Source organism: Aphelocoma coerulescens, chromosome 14 (genome assembly GCF_041296385.1).
Source record: "Aphelocoma coerulescens isolate FSJ_1873_10779 chromosome 14, UR_Acoe_1.0, whole genome shotgun sequence".
Taxonomy (NCBI): domain Eukaryota; kingdom Metazoa; phylum Chordata; class Aves; order Passeriformes; family Corvidae; genus Aphelocoma; species Aphelocoma coerulescens.
Genome location: NC_091028.1, coordinates 14916709 through 14941468, shown reverse-complemented (window position 1 = coordinate 14941468; position 24760 = coordinate 14916709). Strand labels below are relative to the sequence as shown.

Here is a 24760-nt window from a genome sequence, read left to right as displayed (position 1 = left end):
TTGTGAGTTGATGATCAATATTTTGTCATTTACCTACAACCTATATAAATGCAGCACATTTTAAAACTCTATATAACCATTAATCTAATAAATAATTTCAGTCTTACTGGAATGCATGGAATCTGGCAATACAAGTAACAATATATGCAGTTGGAAAAGGAAAGGTAAGAAAATTTGCTTCTATTATCTCCCCCAACAACTCTAAAGAATAAAAAGAAAACAGATACTTATCTATATAAAGTCCATCCATATGCAATTCCAGCAATTAAAATAAAAACCTTAGAACAATGGTTATTGTACTTACTACTGGTGCAGCTCTGCACAGTAATTTTATTTAATTAATCTCAAGTCAGCTGCTCACCTTCTGAATTTTCTCAGCTAGGTAAAGGAAAAATAGTTGAGGAGATACCAGGCAAAAACGTAATGTTGGCTCTGGCTTGCCACTCTGTCTTATAAAGGATTCAAAAGGTGACAATAACCACTACTTAGGTTACACTTTCATGGATCAAATGTTTGAATTGAGACCTGGCTCAAATTTCTTCCTTAACTAATTAAAGTTTTCTTTCTATTTATATCCTAAGATAATACGGACAAAAAGAAGAGTTTTTTAAAATAAATCCACTAGTGCTTAATTAAGTACAACTCTGCCATCAGAAACACCTTTCAGCCTCCAAGTATGTTAACAGGTAACCTCTGCACCTGAAAGTCACTCTTTGGAAGGTGACTCCAGCAGTCAAATCCTTACAAAAAGAAATGAATTTGTTTTCCCTGGATCTGTTGATCCTTTGGAATGGAATGGATAAGGGAGGTAGGAGATGAAAGATCAGAGGTGACAATGTGTCATTCTGACAAAGATAACTTGTCACTAGGGTAGAGGAAAGCATTTTCTAATTTGGGTGATCTTTCTACAGTAAGCTTCATTTTGTATTTCCTGACTGTTTTCTGAATTACAGAAACAGAAGCCAATGCCTTCAGTGGCAGAAAACTATGAACTAGGTAAAGCTGAATAAAATGATCTTGTTGTCAGTATTCCTTGGAAGATGATGTATAATCAGTTGGCCTACTTAATAATCCATTTGGAATATTTTGAATATTTTGAATTACATGAAATCAATAATAGGCTTACTAGTTGTAGCGAATTCTGTAGATCGTAGGAATCAGACATTGTTAGTGTGGAAATAGTTTTAAATACATTTTATAACACACACTCTCACAATCTATTTCATTAATAATGAAATTTTAATTGTAGGTATAAGTAAATGAGAGTTTATTATATATTTCAGGAGTATTACTTTTGGAACAAAAAACCTTAAGAAAATTCGTAACAGCAGATAGGAGGTTTTCCTTCTCAGACAAAAATCTGTTTCCATCTTTAAGGGGGTTAATATGGGCAAAATTCTAGGATGAAGACCAATAAAACTCACATGTATTTTGGTTAGTATTTATTGTGTAATAGCCAATTGTGGTAGCTAAACTAATGTTCTCTTAATCCATGAGCATTGTTTTATTTTTAAATGAATGGAAATGGCATCGTATGGCAAAGAGGAAATATTTTTATAATAGCAAGGGTTGCAAATTATACTGTGGAGCAGAATCATAAATATATCTAAGCCTTGATGTAAGTTAATGAACTACAGTGGGTTTACTCCTACTTGGTTTAATGACAGTGAGAAAATTGTCAATCATAGCAAATATTCCATAGCACTGTTTTAATTTGGATGGAGAAATGCAAGGTATAAGTAACACAAAAAGCAGACATAATTTAATGATACTTTTACCTTTTTTGCTGCCTCTTTTGTATGTCAAGGAATAAATCACAAATAATCAGACTAACCTTTGATCCCAAATACCAGCTGTCCAGGAACAAACAAATGCTCCTTCTATCGCTTCCAGTGGGAAAACTGGTTATGGTGACCTGGAAGAACATTTTCCTATTACACCTAAGAACCCTGGGCAGTTGTAGATGAGTATTGTGTGATTAAAACAAATTTAACAGTGCTGATTTGTACAAGCTGAATCTTTTGGTGTTCTTTCCATTATCTTCTTTATTCAGTACTATCTATTTGTGTTGCTTTCTGCCTGAGATTTCCATGATGTTGTGATGTCAGGCAGTGTCAGTGGGAACTAAGTTCATTCTGTGCTTTCTCCAGAATCACCCTGAAATAACTTTCAACCTCTTAGGTACCTTTTTACACGCTGTTGTATTTTCTCCTTTATGATCATCTCAAGTTATCTGAGTTTGAACAGAAGGGTTCTTTTTTTACTGCCAAGATGTCTCTAGAGAAAAGGGCTTTTTTTAGTGCTCTGTGACAGTACCATAGATGTTCCTTTATAGAAGACACACCTTATTTCTGCTGGCTCCTACACAGTACTCATGGAACTGCTCTCTGTTTAAGTGTTTCACTCACCATATGACACTAATTATTGGCAGCTAATGAGAACGAGGGAATTGAAATGAAGTAGAGGAAAATTACAAGATTGAGGTGAGCATGTAATGTTTAAGCAGCTCAAGATGTGTCTGCAACTAATTTGGGCATTGTATTTAAAATATAAGCACCAAATGTTCAAAGAACGACACCAAATGTTCAAAGAACGACATCTGGTTACCTCATACACTCTGCCATGGCACAGAGTGCTGAGCTGGTTTTGTGCATATTCAACAGTAGTAAAATAGCCAGAATTCGTATTATATTAGAATATGATCTCAAATAAAAGTGAGATAATTGCTATGATTGCTTTTGAAGGGATCTTTTAATGTTTGAAATTCAATGCTGACAACAAAAATGATGCTAATCCTGGCTGAAAGATGGTTTACAAAAGCCTAAAAGAGCTGAATTTCAGAATCAAGTTGATGTCACTGTACATTGATACAGGTGGGAATCTAGGGTTACTGGGTTTTATTTATTTATTAATGACACTTCATCTGAAGTACAGGTTTCCCTCCACTACAATTAGAATGCAATAATCAGGGATTAGTATATTAAGGGATATTTTGATGAGATAATCTGTTTTACATCTGAATTATCTGCCTGTTTTCCTTACTTCTGGGTTATGTGTTAGCTTAGATGATTGTAATTACATTATGTATTCAGAAGATGAGATCTGTGAAAGTGTTTTTTTAAAAGATGCTATGCAAGCAGTGTAACACTATAAAGAAAATCCCTAATAATTCAACCAGAACAACAGCTGCTAAGTAATGGGCAGTTAATAATAGTGCAAAATCTGGCATGGAGTCTGAGTTTCCAGGAGTGTTTAGCACTCGTTCCTATCAAATTCAAGAAAAATATTAATTTTTGTTCATTCATTTATTTGGTTTTGTTTGTTTTTTTTTTTTTTGCTCTACAAGAGACATCTAAAAGTTCTATTGGGTTGATCATCTGAATATTCATGTACTTGCATACCTAGTGTCGTTTTCACCTGAGATGTCTTTATTAAATAATATTAAAGCCTTTTTTTTTTTGTCTTCAGACTTCCAGAATTAAACTTGAAGGTGTGATTCTGAGAAATACTGAATATTCATATTGACAAGTTCTTGCTAGGAATCTAAACATATAAAACAATTGTCTTCAAATCAAGTGCTATTTACTTCTCTAAGAATCAGAGAAAAGTTGTGTTTTGGTAGATCATTGACAGGTTGTGGACTAGACTTGTACCCTTTGTGCTCTGTTTGGCATAAAGTACAGAGTTAATTAGCAGTGGCAGTCAACCAAAGCCATGACTTCAAGCAGATGCAAAAGAAACATCAGCAGTTGTCTCAGGTGAGATCAGAGGAGAGGTGTTAACCTGAGACCAACTACAACAGTGTAAAGAGATGCTGCAGCAGCTGTTCTCAAACCCACACAACTCCATCTTTCAGCCCTGGTTGTGTCAGGGCCAATTGTATCATGATCCTGGATAACAGATTCTGCCTTTGTAATGAGTTTGGAAGTAACTAAAATAGATACTCAGTAACCTCTGTTAGTAGTGTTGATGTCTCAGTGGTGACGGCAGAGAATCTTAGTGTGTTTACAGCTATCATCGTTGAAAAGGACCTTTACAACAAAATGAATTCTATCCTGCCACTTCAAGTGGTCTCTTAGGGCACATGTTTTAATCACATAGAAATAAAGAAAGAAAATTACAGCATTTAATTTGAATTGTTGCTTGGGCCACAGTATTTTACCATATTTCCAGAGAAGTTTGAGCACATGCTGTAGCATTTGACTTTTTGGTCCTGTGCATTGCTGTGATGAAGGAGGAAAGCCAGGCCCCAGTGACAGAGCTTTCTTTCCCTGCAGCAGGTAGAGGATATTACCCAGAGCACTGAGCAGGATCTGGACTAGAGAACCCAAGATACGAGATAGATTCTGCAGCACTGTGGGTCTGGACCTAAAGGAAAGCAGGTACTTCTCTCACGCTGAGGGAAATAGCATGTGAACTTTCCTTGGTTCAAATGATGTCCTTATCATTCTGTGGGAATGGACTTGATTTCTGTTTGAAAATGACAGCAGAATAGACCAACATAGATGAATAATAGTGTCACTAATTCATAGAGTCTGGTCTGATAAACATATTTTTTAACTTAAAAAGCTGTTCTGGAAGATCTCTGCCAGCATTTGATATGTGTTTGTCTTTAAAAGCACTTGGAAGTTCTTCTGTTACTCAGTAATGCAATTTTCTGTCTCTGACCCTAAATGTAATTGTCTAACATGTTTCTGTCTGCTGTCAGCATTATAGACAGTGTCAGATGGAGTGATCTTTAAAACTCTACATTGCTCAGGGTTTCTGTCTATTTTAGGAATAACTGTGCCCTAATGCTGGAGGCTGTGAAATAATCTGGATTCTGCCTACTGTGACATGTAAAAGATAAGCACAGTGCTACTACACTGTTACCAAAGGCTCTTTGCACATGGCTGCATTTCACTGTGCCCCACAGTGTAAGGAACCATGGTAAAATGAACCAAATAGCACTGAGGTGCTTCCAGCTACTTCTGTATTCACTGCCTGTCCTCATTGATTTCAGTGGGATGTCGGCCATTAACTTCAGCTGTAGGAGGATGTATAACCCTTGGTGAGGCTTGAAGTAGAATTACCCTGTAATTAGAGTTAACTTTATCAAAAATAATCATCAAAAGTCGCTCATTTAACAGAAATGGCCTAAAGAAAGGAGATTCAGACAAACCATTAAAACACATGCAACAAGCATGTGACAAAACTCTGTTGACAAGAGGCAATCCCATATTTAGGGTCTCAGACCTCCAAATGTCTGATTCCAGCAGAATGTTGTTCACTTTAAGGGAGCTCTTTGGGAATGTATGTTTATGATCAGGCAGCAGTATTTCCAGCTGAGGCACAATTTGAAGACCTTTCTTAAATCCCATGGTAAGTAGTTACAGAAATTTCACAGTACCTGACAGCCCGTGTGAGTGAGAGGCAGAGAGGAAAAGAGAGTGAGTGAGTGTATGCTTGTGCAAAGAAAACAGCCTTTTCTCCACTGATCTGCTTGGTGGTAATGCTGGAAGAAGGAAAGGCCTAAAAACGTCTCTAGTCACAAGCTCTTCTTAACTTCCTGGAGTGATCACTGAAGCTGATACCAGACTTACCTTGTCATGAATTTTTTACTGTTCTTAATGGAATGGTAAGTGGTGAAATTGTCTTAGATTTGTAGGCCTAGCAGGCTAATCAGGCTGGAAGTAAATGTGGTTAAATAAAGGAGCTGCCTGCTATCTCAGAAGTTATCTGAGCTGTCTGTGCCTTTCTCTCTCATTTAGCCATTAATGTTGGTACAATTCTTGAAAATGTCTGGGTGACCCATATTGCACAAGGAACACATAAAACATGATATCAGCTGAGACACAAAGCATTTCCTGAAAATAATGAGAGCTTTTAGCCCTGCAGTCAGGCTGCAGTTGTTAATTCTGCAAAATTTCCTCTTTTAATTGCTCTTCTGAGATGACATTGAAATAATGAATGTCAGTTTGCTTGATGGCTAATTCTTTTTTCACTCTTATAGAAAATTCTACAATATTAGGACCTGATTCATTAATTAGAGTTAATGGAAATATATTTTTGGCTAATGTATAGAGCATGAACACGTTATTGGGTATTCATTTAAGTCTTGTAGATTGCTTTACCTTTGTGTAATATGATGATTTCCTCACCATTGTATTGATATTTTCTTCCTTCTCCATAATGTCTCTTCACAAACATGCTTGGCATTAGAACCACAACAACATCTGCAGGCAATTTTGAAATTAAGATTTTTGATCTGCAAATATTGAAACATCTTCTTAAAGACCTCCAACAAATACAGTATGAGACAGTCATACCAGTTCTTGCAGGATTTATGTCCAAGAACAGACTTTTCAAGAGCTCCAAATTTTTTTAAAAGAGTGTGTAGGAGCAACTATAATGTTGGAAGTATAACGTTTGGGATGGCCAAAGCCATGTAGATTTTTTAAAAGGCTGTTTGGCTGAGTGTTTATTTTGGTCACATATCTAAGACAAAGCCAGATAAAGTGCAGTGTTTCATTAGGTGCTATTAGCAATGAGTTCCTTTTGCAGCCCAGTTTGATTGCTCTGTGCGTTTATACTGTGACAAAATTGTGCTGACATCATCACACTCGTGCTTTTCAACCAGAACCCTCACCTAGTGCACACAATGGATGAACTTCAAATAATGAGCAACTACTCAGAATTTTCATTCTCCCCATTCCTTATGTCTGTCTTGCTATTTCAATCTGTCTGCAAAGAAAAAAAGATTAATTTCATAGCAATTTTTTATGGCACTCTTCATTTTATTATGCTTTCCTCACAAACATTGATGCATTTTACAACCCTGTGAGATGTAGGCATTATGTTATTCTCAGTGCTGAGAAGGAGAAAAGCAGCAGAATGTTGATTATTTGGGCAGCATTCCCCCATTTGCTCATATGGAGCACTGGGGACTTGTTTTTTTGAAGTGCTTTTTGCAGAAGTGGCAGGTGGGACACAAGAAGTGTTCTGGAATTCATTCGAGCACACGGAACACTGAACTTCTCGGCAGCGGAACAACAGTGCCATCGGGTGGGCATGAAGGTGAGGGATTCCTTGGGGGATTTTGAATGTACTGCTATTTCAGTAATCTAAATTCATCCTGGATCCAGTTGATCTTAAATTGATGACTTCATTAGTGCAAGGTCCTGCAGTATAGTCTCTGAAACATGATCAGCTGCATAAAGAACGACAGAAAAACATATGGAATATTAAAATGCCTCTTGATTAAATACCACTGCTACCAGTTACTACACCCAGGTTTTACACCTGAACATTTTATTAATTCTGGTTTTTTTAACAACATGTGCTAGCTATTTATGCAAATATTGAAAATTCAGTGGCCCACAGAGATGCTTTTAATTTATCCTCTTAATATTTTTGTTTGTATCTTTAATGCCCTACATTCAGATGAGCAGAGTGGATTCCAATTCAGTCCCCCAGTGGCATAGATCTTCTGCTTAAAACACCTGGGAGTGTGGCTTAAGTAGTGCTTGTACTACTTCAGATGTATTCCAGCAATGTGAAACCACTTGCCAACAATTGTTCCTGACTTTTCAGGGTACAAAATGTGTAAATAAATGGTAGGTTTGCAATAGGAAAGATTGTTTATGGCACATCTCTTTTGGTCTTTATCTTGACTGCTGGTTATGATTTGACCAGTGCTTGAAAATCTGAAAAAGAAGAAAAAAGAATAATAAAATGGGACCTCAATTTGTAATCACACAGTCAAAAATTTCTTTCCTAATTTTTAGAGTTAAAATGGGAAACTAATGCTACTTCCTCTGACAGTCATTCCTTAAAGGTAGCTCATTGTGTATTCATAACAATAGATACTTAAGGCAAAGGAAGTGTTGCATTTAAGTGTCACATTGTATCGCAGTTCATTAGCAAAAAGCAGTGAAATTATAGACTGAATTTAGGTTCCAGTCCTGAAAAAATCTCCATAGGTGAGAAAAGGGACTGATAACTTTAGGCAGGGGCATAATAGAGGTCAGTTTCTGTTAGATTCTCTCTGTAATACAGAGCAGATCTGAGCACCTCAAAATCAGATCCATAACATCCAATACATGGAGCAGGGCAGCTGCCTAGAGCTGCCTTTAGGAAGTCTCAAAGGCAGGTATTATCCTTTTAATAAGGGCACTCTTACCATCCACTCCAATTTTACCGTCTCATCACTGTCCCCTGGTGCCAGGAATGCCTTGGTCTCAGCATCAGTCAAAGCTCTGGCACTGGCTGAGAAATTCTTCAGGAAAAGTCTGTTAAAGGTGAGAGAACAAACGAATGAGACATAGTACTGAAAGTGTTCAGGGTGTGGATTGGTAATAGCTGCAAAATTTCAAGCTTAATTCAATTCTTGAGAACTATTAATGGCAAACTTCCTCTAACTTCATTGAGAGTGAGGGTAAGGAAGTCAGAGGATGCTGCATCACAGCCTGTAAAAATCCTTGGTGGCATCTTGGTTTCATTGGATTAAAAAAGTAAAATTAACACTGACTCTGTAGTGGCAGGATTCATCTTCCCTCCCTTGTTATCTTGCTTCTTTCTCCTAAGATGCAGAGTCTTAGCAGCAAGAATTTCTCTAACCTTAATTTTAACTTCAAAGTCAGATGAATGTGATCTGGAAGGTAGAATTCATGTGACAGGAAGAAAGATGAGAGAAAAATGGCCCTTTGAATTCAGTCTGGTAAAAAATCTTATAATAATAAAAAGCAGCTGTAGCAGAACTTCTATTTTTATCTTCACAGTCTGTCAGTTATTGTTACATGAAATGAGTATTTTCAGTGCTGTCAGAGAGTTTTCCAGTTGTGATCCAGCCTTGCCTTTGTTATTTGACTTGCAGCTCCTCCAGCACCAGCACTCACACACAGGTGCACAAACTCAATTGTCTCCCATCCAAAGGGGCAGGAGGAAGGGCAATATTTCTGATCTTATCATGCATTTTTAGATTATGAAACACAACCCTGTTGGTAACTTTTTTATTTACTTACTTCAATTCCTCTTCCTCAGTAAAGCCACTCCTGTCCTGGTCAAGAATTCCAAAGACTTTGTCAGCTTGGTCTTTGGACTTGGACTTGAGACCCACTTGGACAAAAAAGGTTTTGTAATCAAATGAAACAGCAGCTGAAATAAGCAGATGGAAACAAGAAGAGATGAAGAAAAGTAGTCAAAAATCTGGAACAAAAAGAATTAGCTTCTTGATCAAAAAGCAGCAAACTATTCTGTAGTACAGTGAGGATTAATTACAAATCCCAAGTAACAGTCTTGGATTTTCCTGAGTTTATATCAGATCAATGGGATTTTTCCATCAATGATATCTCACACCTAGAAAGATAATGAAATAATGACTGTGGTCTTCAGCATGCAGGAGCATACCCATGTAAATTGATACTTCACTGAAAGACGTATTTGTAGAACATGATGATAAATATCAGGCTTGTATTGAAATCAGCAGTTTCTCTGAAAAAACAGGATTTCTGCTGTGGGATTTCAGCCTTTGGATTTTTTCATCCTTAAAATTGCTGCAATGAACAAATGATGATGGGTGCCTGTACCTTGGCTGGCCAAGATCAAAACTTGCATCTGTTCCATTACCTTGCATTAAGTAAGAAAGCATTTTCTGTTTCCATTGGAATTGGGACTTTGGGGTAGCAAGGACAGAGGAATTTGATAAATAAACTGAAAACCCAAATTCAAAACATAAATATTACCTTGACAGCTCTGTAGACCAGCAGCAATTTCAGCTTCTGTCAGGATACTGGAAAGAGCCATGTGAAGACTACTGCAAAATGAAAAATACTGTTGGGTAGAGTTGCCACTGCTCTTGCTCTCTCAGCTGTGGAGCTGGCCCCAAGGGGAGCCAGGTCTCGTCAGGGGGCAGGTGAGCCCAGGTCCCAGGGCAGAGCAGGGGAGCTGCCCTGCAGGAGCCAACTGCTCCATCCTTTAGTTCAGATGCACATCGTGCATCTGAGTCACTGGTGTTTCTAGTTCAGTCTTCAGGTGTACAAGCTGAGGACAAAGCCAAATCTATTTACAGAACTGCCTGGCATTCAGGCATCTTTGGTTATTTCCATGCATTTTTTTGTGTGAATTATTGTGATGTCCTCTAAAGCTCCAGAGGAAAGATTGAACTCACCTGGCCACTTAGTTTTCCCGAAGCCAAGAACAGAAAATATTGTCAGGTAAAAGATCTGCAGAGTCCTCTTCACTTAATTCTTTTTCAAATGACATAGAGAAGGACTTTTGCAGACCTTAGTTAAGTCCTCTTGACCTTTTACAGAAGTCCTAGAGCCACGTGATGGCTCAGATACCCCAGGGGATAAGTTACTGTGGCTGACAAGACCTGCTAGCTAATCAGATTGATATTTATATCCCAAAGGAATATGTAAGGTTTTGTGCTATATACAGTAAATCCTCTCAGCTTGCACCTATTTTAGTGAAATGAATTACTTTTTATGTATAAATGAAAAAATACATACATTTTTAAGTGCTTAATGATAGCAAAAAATTGACATCTTCATAGCAGACTTTGACTTTTAAGGGCCCAATCCTGATATGAATTACCCGTGAAAGACTACTCCTGCAGTTGCCCTAGTAGTCTTCAAAACATACTAATACTGATACATTTGTAACAGATATATCTGATACACAAGTACAAGCTCGAAGACAAAACTTCTTCAGCCCAAAGTACTTTTAATGAGTTGTCATATAAGCTTTGGCTAGCTATAAAAGTCTGATCTTGACAGCATTTGCTCAGCATTAATTAATTGCATGGTGCACATTTTTAAATCATCCTAGTAAATGTGTCAGTTTATAGAATGAAGATTGTCAGTTGTTCAGCAAGATGCAGGAGGGTGAATCAGTTATGGCCAGGAGGGAAACAGAGCAGTGAAATCAGTGATATTTGGTTCTTCCTTGCTGTGCTGAAAAAATAAACTTCTGTAAGGTCTCAAACAGCACCTAAAACCAAACTGCAGCTTTTTCTCTTACTGGGTACTAATAGGGACCCCACTTAGTTATCTCATGAAATTTATTGGAACTTAATGCCTTTGAGAATAGTTGAAATTGTCCACTGGTGTAAAAAGCCATTGGGAGAACATTTCACACTGACACTTATGTAAACATGGCTGGAGTATTGCTTAGGTTTAAATAACATTTGAGTGATGAGAACATTTAAAATGAAACCTGTTCTCTAATCACTATATCATAAAACTGCTGTCCTTCAAAAATTACGTACATGAAAATACAGACAAAACCTCATCTATCTCGGTTCCCCTTGATTTCTTCAAGAGAAGAATTTTTAAGAGGAGCACTGACTATGTTATCCTAAACCCATGCTATGGGGTAAATTGCAAACTGTGAAAAATAACTTTTCTGGATGATATAAGATCAACTGAACAAGTTACTTTTAAAGGCATTTTAACCCAAACAGGTGGATATCTAAATTAAATTGTTCAGTTTTCCCATTCGAAAACTGAACAATTCCCTTTGCCTTTGGCTCAGGTTACTAGGAAATAATCAAGAGTCTGGCCTAGGATCAGAGACAATCTGATAATTGTATGGGAATTACTGAGCCTTCAAGAAGTAATCCTTGTGAGGAGCCCACTCTGAGATTACAAAGCATTTACAGAGAAGAGTTTTGGAGTATTTCTGTGGCAGACCAGCACTTGCCCGAAGGTGGCACCAAAGACAGGCAAGTCCAGCCGTGAGAGCGCTGAGGGACTGCGGGTGAGGGAAAACTGTGGACCAGGATGAGAACAGGATAACAGGAGGGTGTTCATCAGAGGGGGAGAGAGGAAGGAACAGGTATTTAAAAGAAAAAAAGTCTAGTCTACCAAATCGCTTGAAAGAACAGGAATATAAACAGACTAAACTGAAAAATCTGAGCTAATTCTCAAGAGCTTTCCTTTCATGATGATTTAGAAGAACAGCTTATTTTGTCTGTCTAACAAAAACAGGGTTTACGGTGTTTATTTTTATATTGGCTGAATTTTACAGTCCATTATGGAGATCATTGCAAATATGAAATCAATTTGTTCTGGAAGCCTGGGAGTTAAAGCAGGAAGTCAGTGTCTAGAAAATACAGCCTTTTTACAGTCTATAAAAATGATTAATATGTCATTGTGATGGAACTGATGTGATTCCATTTGAGTCAAGTATTTGCATATTCTACTTGTTCAGAAGTTCCCCTTTGAATTTAGGGTCAACAATCCCTTCGTACCTGCAGGGAAAGGCATTGTCTAAGGGTGCCTTCTTTTTCTGTTGTAACTGGAATGATGGTCTGATTTTCTCTTCTGAAGCTTGATATACAAAACTGATTTTCTTGTTTTCATGACTGTAGGACATGCTGACCAACGAATCAGAAGTTCTGAAGCAGCCATATCTCAGCTGCCAATGTGCTCTGTAGATCTTTGGTACAGAAAGTGTACCAGAAAGTCCAGACCAAAAACATGGTATCTTTCTGTGTTTACAATCAAAACTAATGTGGAAATGAAGTTTGTAAAATGTGAACACTTTAGTTCATATTCCACAGTATCCTCTTATTAAAATGTTTTAAAATACATGGAAAAATGAAGCGTGAAAGTGTTAGGTATGTGTCTCTTCAGGGTCTTAATCAAGATGTATCTATTTCAGTAACCCATTCCAGGAAATTAATCCAGCCTTGGCCCCCTCTGCCCACACTGTTTGTGTGAAGAGCTCCAGGCGCCTCTGATGATGCTGCATCAAAGATTTTCCACATGGGCTGGCTGCTAACTCAGTGAAGGAACTGTACCTGTCTATGTGTGCAATGAATGTTCTGACATCCCCTTGCCCTTTCTGTGCTCTCTACGTGTTAGAAGATGACTGAGATTTCAAACAGTTGGAGAGCTGAAATTGAATCTCAAGTTTACAAATGGCTTTTGGATTGGGATTTCCAAAGGAACATGAAATTAGGGGGCAGCCAGCTTCCACTAAATGCCAGGAGGTTTTATCTCATGCTTGGTTCTGCCCCTCTTTCAGGACAACCCAAAATTTTGGTTTAAGAGAGGTGGTAAATTCAGTGGCTAGAGCACTAGGGTGGCTTGGGATCGTGACCCTGGCCCTCTGTATCCTTTTTCTAAGAGCTTGTGTAGGGCAATCAATTTCTTTGTGTTTTGTTCCTGCTTAAAGGGATCATAGTACGTCTTTATTTCATAAGAACTGTAGGAAGGATTAGAGGTTAAACTGCTCCCACAGGATGACCAAGGGACTGAGGTGTCTGAGAACTCACAGTCTTTGGGCCTAGTGGAATTCAGATCTACCACTCACAATTTGGGTTGCTCTTTAATTATCCTAAGTGAAGGTAAAACACATAAACCACATCTCCTTTATGCTGGGAATTATAAAGCAGTCTTATACTGAGTATTATAGTGAGTAGGATGGTCTTACTCTAAACCTGAGAGCAGGTGATCAGTGTGAAAATACCAGGGGTTGTTAGATCCTTTCTGATTTGATGTAGCATAAACAATTTCTAACAGAATTTTAGTTTTCAACTGTGTACTCAGCAGTGTTTTATTTGTGTAATTCATTCATAACAGCTTGATGCAGATTTAATCCTTACTTAGAACTTCTATCCTTGAAGATATTCAAACTCAGAGCAATGTGCCCTTCTGAGGGAGTGATTGGACCAGAGACCTCCAGAGAACCTTTCTATCAGGAATTAGTCTCTGATTCTGTACCTTAATTATGGTGACATTGTGATACCAACCATGTGTCTCTCTGCTACTTCAGTTGGCATTCATGTAGACATCCTGCAACCAAAGTTTTTCTCTAGCACGATGGCATTGTCAAGTTCAGAGAACACTCCATGATATCCCCTAAAAAAAGGCTGCCATGGACTGAAGTTAATTAAAATGAACCTTCCCAGAAAACTTTACATTTTCTGAATTTGTTTCCTTTAGTTGAAAAATACTCCTCTAGTTTGGTTAAAATGTGGATCTAAAATGTGGATCTAAAATGTGCCCACAGAAACCTTAACAGACAGTAGGTGGTATTTTTGCTGAAAACTATGGGCTTTTTTTTGAATTGCGGACTTCTTGGAGTTTTATTATAACTCCTTCTAGTGAAATGGCTGGGTGACTTTAATCAGATTTAAAACACATCTTCTTGCTGCAAGTCACTATTTAAGAACAGATTTTCTTTTAAGCATAGGTGAAGTTGCAGCTTGCACAAGGATTCCCTGATTCTCGGGAGTGCTTCATGCCCCTGCAGCACAAGGCAGTGATGTGCAGTTGTTCTGCATCTCTGAAATACAGGATGGGCCACTGTGCAGTCTTGCATTTCTTGGATTCCACAAGAGACTCTCAAAGGTGCAAGGAATTCAGTGTCAGGTCTGACACTTCTGGTACTGTATATGCCATCTGCTTGTGAGCCAGTGACAGGATAGTTTAGTGATCAGCAGTGTGAAGAGCTAATGTATATATTACATCTGGATATTGCTGCAGATCTGGGTAGCCCCAGGTTTTTTTCTTCAGCAGGGAAATAATTAAGGTAAAAGGAACCAACAGAGTCTCATCATTATGCAAAATATTTCAGTGCTGCAATTAACAGCAGCTATAATTTAAGCCCAGATTTAACATCAAAGGCAGTGGGGATAGAATTAGGATTTATAATAATTGTAATTCTGCCAAGGCTTCAAGTCTGATTGCTAGAATTCCTCTTTTGCATTAGCCATCTTAAATCTGTCCACCAGCTCTCTTACATGCCTGGGAAATGAGGGAGCTGTGCTTGCCTCACATAATCATCTTGCAACTCATGGAAATGCCAACACTGGATGTTACATAAAAGTTCCAGAAGGCTTTGTTTCTGCTCTTCTTCAAAACAGCTGCCAAATCATAATTATCATTCAGTTTCAGCGAGGAGTATTGAAAGGACAGTCTGCTTGTGAGCTGGAGCCACAGCACAGTACACGGGGAAGGAAGCAGCTAAATCTTGGTGGGGAAATTTCTGACACACTCAGCCAGAAATGCACAACATCCACTCAGCCTGCTGATGTCTGCATTTAGCCATGAACATTATTTACTTTGTCTCCTAATGAAGACAATGCTATAACCAACTCTAAACCCTGTAAGACACTTATCAAAGGGAAGACTAGTTCTTAGTTTTCAGACTGAAGAAAACTGCTGATATTATGGAACATATAGATGATAATTCATAATAAATGACAGAGTTGAGTAATGGCCATTATTTAACAATGTAGCAGCTTTAGGGTAATCAAACAGCAAGATTGGCTGTAGTTTCATCTGTAGAAAACACAGAAATTCACAGATGTGGCCAAGTATTATTGCTTTGTACATGTTAAGAGACAATAAGCAACAGGCTCATGATTCATGGAAAAACCTCCAGCCCTGTGGCCCAGGTTGTCAGGGGCCCATGACTTGTGGCAGTGTCAGAGTAGGATTAGACCCTTCTCCTCTATCTCACAGCTGCCTTAGATTTCATGAAAGATAAATCTTCTTAAGGGAGAGTCACATTTTAGGCCATAAACACTTTCTGGCAATACCATTACACTGTAATCTACTACTTTATTTTGTAAAATTACCCACAAACTTATTCTGTGCTTTGAGCTATGTGTGAACTCCTCTTAAATGTCTTAATTTTTTTTCTCATATTCACAGGGTTGGGACTTAATATGAATTATTTTTAGCTATCTTGTTAGCATTGCTTTTCCTCAAGTATCAGAGAATTAATCAGAAATAAACCTCAGTTAAATCAGTACAATTAAGCCTTAGAAGATATCATATGGCTTAAGATCATCAAAACTGTGTCTGGCAAGTCAGCATCCTCAAGTATGAGGATGGAGAACCTAAACAAAATTTTAAACAGCGGCCTTTCCCCCCAAGGATCTTTTTGTTTAGTTGATTTTTAAATTTTTTCTCCCTGCTCCCAGCCACAATTTCAACATTATCAGTGGTTGAAAATCACAAAGTGCCTTCTTTACAATGGAAATGTAACAATGCCATGTGACCAAAACATTGCAAGATTTCTCAGCAATCAGGTGTGTGAACTTCCTGTGTGGGGAACTGTTAATGCCTGAAACAATATAAAAATGTACAAACACATGCTGAGTGCTAAGTGCCTGTTGGACGAGGTAATTGGCAGAGTCAGTCCAAGGTTCCTTTGGTCTAATGCTGTTTATGCCTTCACCAGCGACTGGAATTCTGTCAAGGAAGAAAGTGAGAAAAGCAGGGAATAAAACTCGTGGAAAGTGGTTTTTTGACATCTTAAAAAAGATAGATAAAAATGACTAAAGTTCCTAGGCATGGAGGGCTCCCAAAGTTATTATAACACTGCACAAGCTACTGCTAAACTGAGATTCTGGGGGCGTAACAGATTTTTCACTCCTTAAAAAGAGTGAGTGCAGAGAGGAGGAGTGTGTCTGTAAATTTGTATTTGTAGGAAATCCTGACTTAAAGGTAAACTATCTTCACCCCATTACAAACTTTGATAATATCCAAGGAAGAAGAGCCTGTAGTTCTCAGTGAGAAGAATTTTATTTGGTTTTGTTGTTCCAAATAAAAAATATCTGTAGTGAAGTAATTCCAGAATGGGAGATTCAATGGTTAAGGGCTAAGATCTGCATAATATAATGCCCTATTTGGGGCTCATAAACAGAAGCTGCAAAAGCTGCTGCTAAAGCAAATTCCTCCAATAGTGTATCTCTCTCTCCTCCCAAATCTGGCTAAGATTAGCACGTGTGTCTGTTGGAGTTATTGCCACCTGTCCTAGTTCAGCTGAGACAGCCCTGTTTTCAGTGACTTCATCTCTAATACATGATGCATAATGTCCTATTTTTCTGTGCTGCGGTTTCTAAAAGAAATATCCTGGCTAGTTCACATCATTCCTGAGGTTTTCTTCAGGAATTTGATTGAGTTTCTTGAAGGACTGCCCAGTGAAATGTGCACTTATCAGATGATTTTCCAGCACAAAATCCTGTGCTGCACCGCAGCAGTTGCAGCCTTGAGAAACAGTACCCTTCGTGTTTTACATTAGTGCATTAAGCACTCAGTAATATTGGCCAGTGTTTGATAGCAGAAGGTGAAGAAATAAGTTTCTTTAGGTAGAGAGTGTGTTTAAAAATGGAAGTGTTGTATGGCCAGAAGTGCAGAGTATTCACTGCTGAAATGGAAATTCAGAGAAATTCAGGTGTTCTGAACATTTTAAGAATCTGGCACATGGAGTCTATGGATCAGACACACAGCAGGATTAACCCAAAGCTGTTATCATTGCTTGGAAGACCAGACTCTTCACTGGGCCTAAATATTCTGTTCCTGCAACAGAGACCAAATGGGAATAAAACTATGAAAATAAAGGAGTATTTGCTCTTATAAAAATTGTGGCAGAAAGTATCAGGCCAAAGTACTCCTGTGTATTCTTCCCGCCCCAGTTTAAATGCAGCCCTAAATGTGTGCATTTTAAACCACACATTTTATCAATTTTCCAAAATCTTACCTTCCACTCCAATTTTGCCATCACCATCAGTGTCTCCTGCAGCCAGAAAAGCCTTGGTCTCTGCTGAGGTGAGGACTCTGGCATTTGAAGAGAAATTCTTCAGGAACAGCCTGAAATAGAGCAGGGTGCTGTGCTTGAATTTTACTCTCTGAAATGCCCCATAAGGTAATGTCTGCTCTTATTATCTGAGGGAGTCCACACAGATTCAAGGAAAGACAAGGGTTTGTGTTTTATTTTTAAAATAACATCAAGGGTTTCTTCTAGGACACCAAGCAAGTTCAAATGTTTTCGTTGTTTAAAGAAATAGAGCAGCTGAACAGTACTTACTGCAGCTCCTCCTCTTCAATGAAACCACTCTTGTCCTGATCAAGGATTCCAAAAACTTTCTTTATCTGATCAGGAGTTTTGCTGGATAAACCAACCGTGGAGAAGAAAGCCTTGTAGTTGAAGGAATCATCAGCTGGAAGAAACAGAAGTCATTAAGTATTCTCCCTTGAAGTTGCTACTACTGTATGTATTCCTTGTGAATATGTATGTCCTTTCTGAAGCAGCAGCCTGCTTTGCTTTATCTTTTTCCCTGGTGTGGCAAAAGAGCAGATACACTGGATAATAATTTCCCTTTTTAATCACTCTGTGCCTGTGGTCACGTTTCCTTTCAGCCAGTTTGAAGTTTTCTGCTGCAGTGCACATTCTGCTAAACCAGGATTTATGCCATGTGTCACATGCAATTAATAATAAATATTGAGAGGGTGCTACTGTGACTTACAAACAACTCCTGTAATTCTTAATTCATTTTCACAGAGTCCTTACTTAGGTGAAGAATTTGATAGAAAAGTAAGTAATACACAGACAAAGCAGATCTTTGAGTATTTGAGAAATTGGCTTGATCTTACTGAGCAGCTCTTGAGAGAAGTGAGACTGATAATTGCTTCACAAATGACACTCTGGTTCTGCAAGCTGAGGCTTTTTATGACATTTTGAAGGAAAAGGCTAACTTTAAATTTAAGTCTTTAACAGGTTTAGACATTGACAGCTTAGTGTTAAGCCAGCCCTAACTGCAACTGTGGCCCTTTAATTGCTGCTCACCACTTGTGAGACCTTTTGAATTTAAGGGGCTGTATTGTAATGTAGCTTAGAGAGAGATCTCACAGGGAAGGAATCTAAGGGGAAAATGATAGGCATGTCATCTTAAGACATAAAAATGATATGCATCTTCTGTCTGCAGAGCGACCATTCCTTACCCTGGCAGCTGGAGAGAGCAGATTCAATATCTTTAGCAGAGAGGATGTCAGTGATGGCCATTGTTGAACTGTAAAATAAATTAAATGTGAGCTACTTAGTCATTAAAATGACTTCTCTCCTACTTTCATGGCTCCATTTGAAGCTGCTGCAGTGACAGTGTGTGATAGGGGAGACATTATTCATCTGATGGCAAGTGGAGCACACTGTAACAGATGTCTGCAGCAGGTGCTTCCACTGAAAGCTGGAATGAGGGAGGAATTCTGCACGCGGGAGCGTGGGGCTTCAGGAAGATCTGATGCCTCTGCTGCTCTGGGAGAGCAAATCAAAGGTGTCCAGCACAACAGAACTTCATGACTTCTGTGTGGGTTTTCCTGGAGGTGGATTATTACTCAATAAAACCCAGAATGTATTTACAGCACACACAAGAGATAAGGTTCAGGATGTCCCCTCGAACTATATAGAATAAGTGTAACTGGAATGTTAAAAATCCCATATTATTATCGATAGATGTAGTGACCCTCACAAAGAATGAAAATATTAGTGTAGAATTAGTAATAGTAAATTTACTCATGTAAATTTTAAAAGTAAGTTCCTCCCCTCTTTAGTTGCAAAAATAAATGTGGCTTGTTGGGCTGCTGCATCACTGAAAGACTACATTTCATGAGAGCTTTGGAAAAGGTTTTTGTCAGTATTTTCTGAGGGTTTTTTTGGTTTTGGTTTTGGTTTTTTTTTTTTTTTTTTGCATTCTATAGAATTATAGGTTATAATAAACCATATTTTTGCCCAGATTTGGGCATTTCAGTAGATTGTTGTCTTTAGAAGAGAAGTAACAGGACTTAGTAGAGCAGAGGAGGTGTTTTATTCTGACACAGCAGAATTTCATTTGAGAAAAATACTCTGTGCCATTCAGGCACCAACAGCTGCAATAGTTTGCCAATGTAGTATGTATCACTTAACAAAATGCTATATTGCCTGCATTTCTGAACAGTTTTTAGGGCATTGATGTATTTACAGTTTGGTAAACTGCACACACCAGCGCAGACAAGTTAAACCTCGCGACATTACTCTTAATTCATGTTAGTGAAAGAAGGGGACTAAGGCATGGAAAAGTTATTCTTGAAAGCCACAAGAGAATAGAAATATCTTTTTGTTAATCCCTAACTGGTCTTCAGCAACATCATTCTTCCTGTCTAAGCATGGAATGAGAAGGAATCAACTGGTGGTACCCATTTATAGTCTCTGCACTGGTTTGAGATCTAAACACAGGTTTAAACTTTGCCTAAAATATTAAATGGCTGCCTCTGTACCTGTTGGTTTGCGGCAGAAGATATTGTCAATCATTTTAGTGCCTTTCTGAATATCTCAAAACTGTTAAGAAAACAATGGGACCCATTCCCACTGGTGGCAATGGATCCTTCCCCAGCTCAGGCAGCTGAGTTACTTTTCTTTTACTAGCGATTATTTTGTCCCAGTGGTTTCTTGTGCAAAATACTTCCCCCTCTCAGCATTAGGCAAGATAATTTGGAGCTCAGATGTTCACCTAATTCTCACTGCTGACAGGGGAAGAATTGAAGGAAAAACTAAGAATTGCAGCATTTTTTATAAGGGGCATCATTCCTGTCTTGTTCCGTCCTGTTATCCAAATGCTGATTGCATTCTATGTCAGCTTGTAAAGATACAGCATACTGGAAGCTGAGATAAGAACAGATATTTTAATTGCTTTCCATTTAGGGAGCATTTTGCTTTTGTGTTTCTTTGAAAGCAGAAGATCTAATCAGCTTACCTTTGTGGTCTTCTTGACTGGATAAAGACGCACTCAGGTTGGGAGGAAGGCACTTGCTGTGTGTCTCCAGCAGAGCTGAGCCTGCATATATATACTTTAAGTTGTATACCATATACAGATTGTAGATTTCAGCGTCACGAAGGGGGAATGGTGTCAAATGAACTTGCCTAACTAATCATCTTGCACTATTTTTATCTCCAGAAAATACATATGATATTTGCAAACGAAACAAGATAAGTGGCCAGATAGGCAAAAAGAACAGAGTCATGTCAAATTTCCTCTGATTTAAGCAGAAAACACCAGCTTCTCCATGTGATGTAGGGCAAGATGAAACCCCCCACTATCTCATATGCTTGATCTAAGGAGTCAGATGAAATGAAGCACAATAACTTCCGAAGAGGCATCTTTAATGAATGTTTAAATGTGATAACTTGTTATCTGTAGACACTACGTGTGATAGAGTTTCATCATTGGAGTACTAAACAAAAAGAAAAAAATTAAAAGTATCCTGTTCAGGTATTGTTTGCATAGCAAACCAATCAGGGAAAATAATAGCCATATTGTCTCCCAGAATGTCTGATCTGTTGTTGTTTTGGAAAAAAAAAATACCACACAGTTAATTTGTTGCTATAGGAGGTAAAATAATATTATGTCAATCCATCAGAACAGTTGGTTGGGGGAGGGTATTTCATCTGCTATGTTTCCAGAAAATCTTACAATTCTGCAAGATTCTGACAGCCTGTTTAGTCGGCTATGTATGAAGCAAAGGGGTTATGATCTGCCCAGCTGTCTCTGAGACAAAAGTCCCTGAGCCCCACATGAAAGATCTTTGCTTTCAGAATAAAGAGAAAAATTTCAATAGCAACATCATTGCTATAACCATATCTGAAGAGTGTCTTTTCAGTTTTCAGCCTGTCTTCAATCTCTTTTAGAAGAGTGATTATTTTCTAGAATTGTTTGGCCAGTGCTGTGTTCCTTTGTGCTAGTTACTTTTTTCATGGGTATAATTTGATCGTCTCAATTTTCTTTCACGAATGTTGTAGCCTGACTGGGTGAGGAGCCTGTCAGCTTGGATCTCACTTGTGGCTTGAGGTAGCAGAACAGTGAAAGACAAGTCATATGGATGACAGCACAAGGTATCATTATGGCTGGGATTAAGGGATGGTAAGGGATGACAGTGCAATTGGCATCACAGCTTGAGGTGGTGGCACAGTAAGAGGTGATGGAGCAGAGACTGTCTTAATGTCAGAGAGGGTGTCAAGGCATCTCTTTTCCAAAGCATTTCCCTCTAAGATGGAAGACAGACCCAGCCAGTCACCGAAGCCAGCCACTAATAAATCAGGGTTCCAGACAGAAAGGTGACAAATGGAGGGTACCTGCAAGACCTTAGTGCATCCAGCACTGACAGCAGCTGATCAAAAAGCAACAAAAGACCACTGCAAAAGATTCTCTGTGTGAAGGAGGTGTTATTTCATTTGCAGCATATAAACTTAAGAAAAATTATTGCTACAAGTATTTTTTTCTTTTTACAATTCTACAAGTCTGTCCCCCACAAAAAGTTTCAGACACAGATAATTCTTTTGCAGGGAAGAACCATTGGTTAACAATGGCTGTGGAATATTTCAGCTTTCCCTGTTTTCTGAATGGGTTCTTGACCAGCTGACACTGAAAAATTTCAAGAAGAATTTGATGGAGAGATATTTAATACCGGCTCTTGTTGTCACTTGTGACATCTGGTAGAAGGGATGCAAATACCACTTTCCCCCCTCAAACTCTTCTAAGAAATTACTTTTATTCTAAATGAGGAAAAAAATTCCTCTCCCTTTTACACACACCACCCTTTTGTCCCCCTCCAATTTGGAAAATTGTCTACATAGTGCCAACAACTGATGTGCAGTACGTAGGGTGTCCAACATAAAAACTGATGGCATGATATGACCTAATGAAGCTAAGTTAAGAGGAAGGCCAAATTCTGCTGAAACTCTTGGACTGCAGGAGTCTGCATGGGAATTTGGTCCCTGGTGTCTATTTCAGAGAATGCATTTGATTTTAGATGCAATGGCTTCTCATTTTGCCCAGAGCTAATTCCACATATGTTAACCCCTCGCCCCCTCTCTTCCCTTTAAAAATAGCATTGATTGCTGTTATTTCCCTTAATGCCTGTGGACTGTTGCCATTAGTTTGAACTTTAGTATATGAAGCGCATAAGGATGCAGTCTTTAAAAGTGTGCTTTGTTTTCTAAGAGGCTTTGACAAGGTAATTCCTTTTGTGTCCCAAGATTTTAAGGATAAAGCATGTAGTGAAATGATTTACGGCTCTGCTGTGTTCAGCTGTATTCAGACTCCAGCAAATTTTGGAGTCACTTTTGCAGAAAGATTGGAGGCACTAGAGATCCAGAACATGTGCACTGATGAAATGCAAAGGGATCATGTAACTATTTACAACCAGCCTCCAACAACCATTTTCTTTCCAAGCACCACATTAGAGATTGCACAAACATCTGTCTGGTCACTTTTGCTTTCTTAAATCAAATGCTGTTAGGAACTTTGCAGCTGGCATTCAACTTGGCAGGGGAAGAACTGGGGAAGTATGAAAAAGTAAGGTAAATAGCCTGTCAGGTTACCACTAAAAGCAGTTTTAAACCCTGGGACTTGAGCATTTCTCTTTACTCAAGGCTCTTTGCCTTCTGGAGGCATGGCGTTGTTTTATTCTTCCCATTTTTAACCTTAATTCTTTTGACATCTGAAGCTCCCTCCCCAGGTTGAAAAGTTGTATTTTAGGTCATCATAAGTTCTGTGATTGTTCTATAATCTGCTCTTGTCATTCTTCTTCGAGTGCTGATGTGAATCATGTGCAAGAGAATGACAAAAGTGCAGCAAACAGTTGTGTGAGTGTCTGCTTTAATTTAAATAAGTGTGACTTGCTGCCTTGTATATGCCTGAGATCATTTTCAGATGAATGAGATGAATGCTTCTGATAGGGGTATCCATGGTCACAAGTCAGGGAACAGGGATCCCCTGACAAAATGTGTTTAACCTATTGTTAAATGACATGTGAGTAGTGAGGGTAGAATATTCATCCAACTTGTAATTTGCTTTGGGAAGATATGAGATGAAAGGAACTCTATGGATGTAATTTAATGTAATTGTATTAATGCATCACACTCCAGTCATTTGAGGAACATAACTCTTGGAGAGATCTGGAAATATTTGTGAGTGGTTTTAGGTTTATATTACTTAATCTACCATCTGTAGACACCTCATAACTACCCCCCAGTAAAATGCTGAATAAAGAAAAATGCTGGAACTGTTGCTATGGGGGGAGGAGGCTGTATGTGGGAAATACACCAAAGAGCATCTGGTTTATTTTTGCAAACTTGAACGAATTACAAAATTTAAGTAATTTATTTTTCACCAGTTATCATTCTAGTGTCGCGTGGGTTCTACCTCTGAGGTAGATTTTCAGAGATTCTAAGAATTTACAATGCAACTTTCAGCTTCAAGTGCCCTGTAAAATGTTAATGTACAAAACTTCTTCACTCATATTTTTCTTACGTGCATAAAACATTATTTTTAAGCCAACTGGATTGTTTACATAAATCAGACAATTTCTGATCCTGCATATCTGAAATGGGAATTTCAATCCTGATTCCAGAATTTGAAAGGAATATGGTCCAGATGTAAACTCTATGTGATTTCTGAAGCTGTAGCTCAAAACTTCTATTCCTGAATTCAACCTTTCCAGTTCACTTCCATTTCTGTTTCTTTCTAAAAATGTTCATCCATTGATGCAGAAAGAAAAAGGCTTTTTTTGAAGAACGAAATTCTCACAGACTGATTTCTGAAATGGTGGGTTCTTGGGTCTGTTAAATCTGATACAATCATTCATAAACAGACAAGATACTTGAACCTCCCGATGACTCTATCTGTAGGTCTAAAATTACTTGCAGCAAGTGTCAGAAAACCTATAGAATCAGTTTTCCTGCTTTAATTCTGAAGCAAAAAGCTTAGTATTTTTGAAAGTATCCTAATAAAAATGACAATAACAAGTTGTGTGTAGGATAATCATGTTTTTTGAGTAGAAAATAAAATCACTTCTGCCAAGGCAATCTTCTCTAGATAAGTTGGAAGCAAAGATATATACTGAAAACAGAACTTCGATTCAATATTTGATCTACCATTTTCTGTTCTTGAGCTGTGTTCTTCAAATCCCGTGTGGTAAAATCCCTCAAGGGGATCCTTGTTACAGGAACT

The 24760-nt window shown here is 38.3% G+C and overlaps 3 protein-coding genes across 3 annotated transcripts in view; 1 reads left to right on the top strand and 2 right to left on the bottom strand.

Moving 5' to 3' along the window:
- The first annotated feature begins 6803 nt into the window (after positions 1 to 6803).
- Positions 6804 to 24760, top strand: part of LMTK2 (lemur tyrosine kinase 2) — a 92505-nt gene continuing 74548 nt past the window's right edge. The window contains exon 1 of the mRNA XM_069029678.1: positions 6804 to 7056. Coding sequence (XP_068885779.1) covers positions 6912 to 7056 — 145 coding nt within the window. The 5' untranslated portion in view covers positions 6804 to 6911. The remainder of the gene's footprint in view (positions 7057 to 24760) is intronic.
- On the bottom strand, positions 7065 to 9888 carry LOC138118593 (parvalbumin beta-like). The gene is given in 5 exon segments (XM_069029682.1): positions 7065 to 7685; positions 8162 to 8185; positions 8188 to 8270; positions 9003 to 9135; positions 9723 to 9888. Coding segments are annotated over 5 exon segments (327 nt in total). The 5' UTR covers positions 9784 to 9888; the 3' UTR covers positions 7065 to 7659.
- On the bottom strand, positions 16144 to 20618 carry LOC138118723 (parvalbumin, thymic-like). The gene is given in 7 exon segments (XM_069029890.1): positions 16144 to 16190; positions 17482 to 17591; positions 17809 to 17941; positions 18723 to 18790; positions 20507 to 20541; positions 20543 to 20588; positions 20590 to 20618. Coding segments are annotated over 7 exon segments (447 nt in total). The 3' UTR covers positions 16144 to 16164.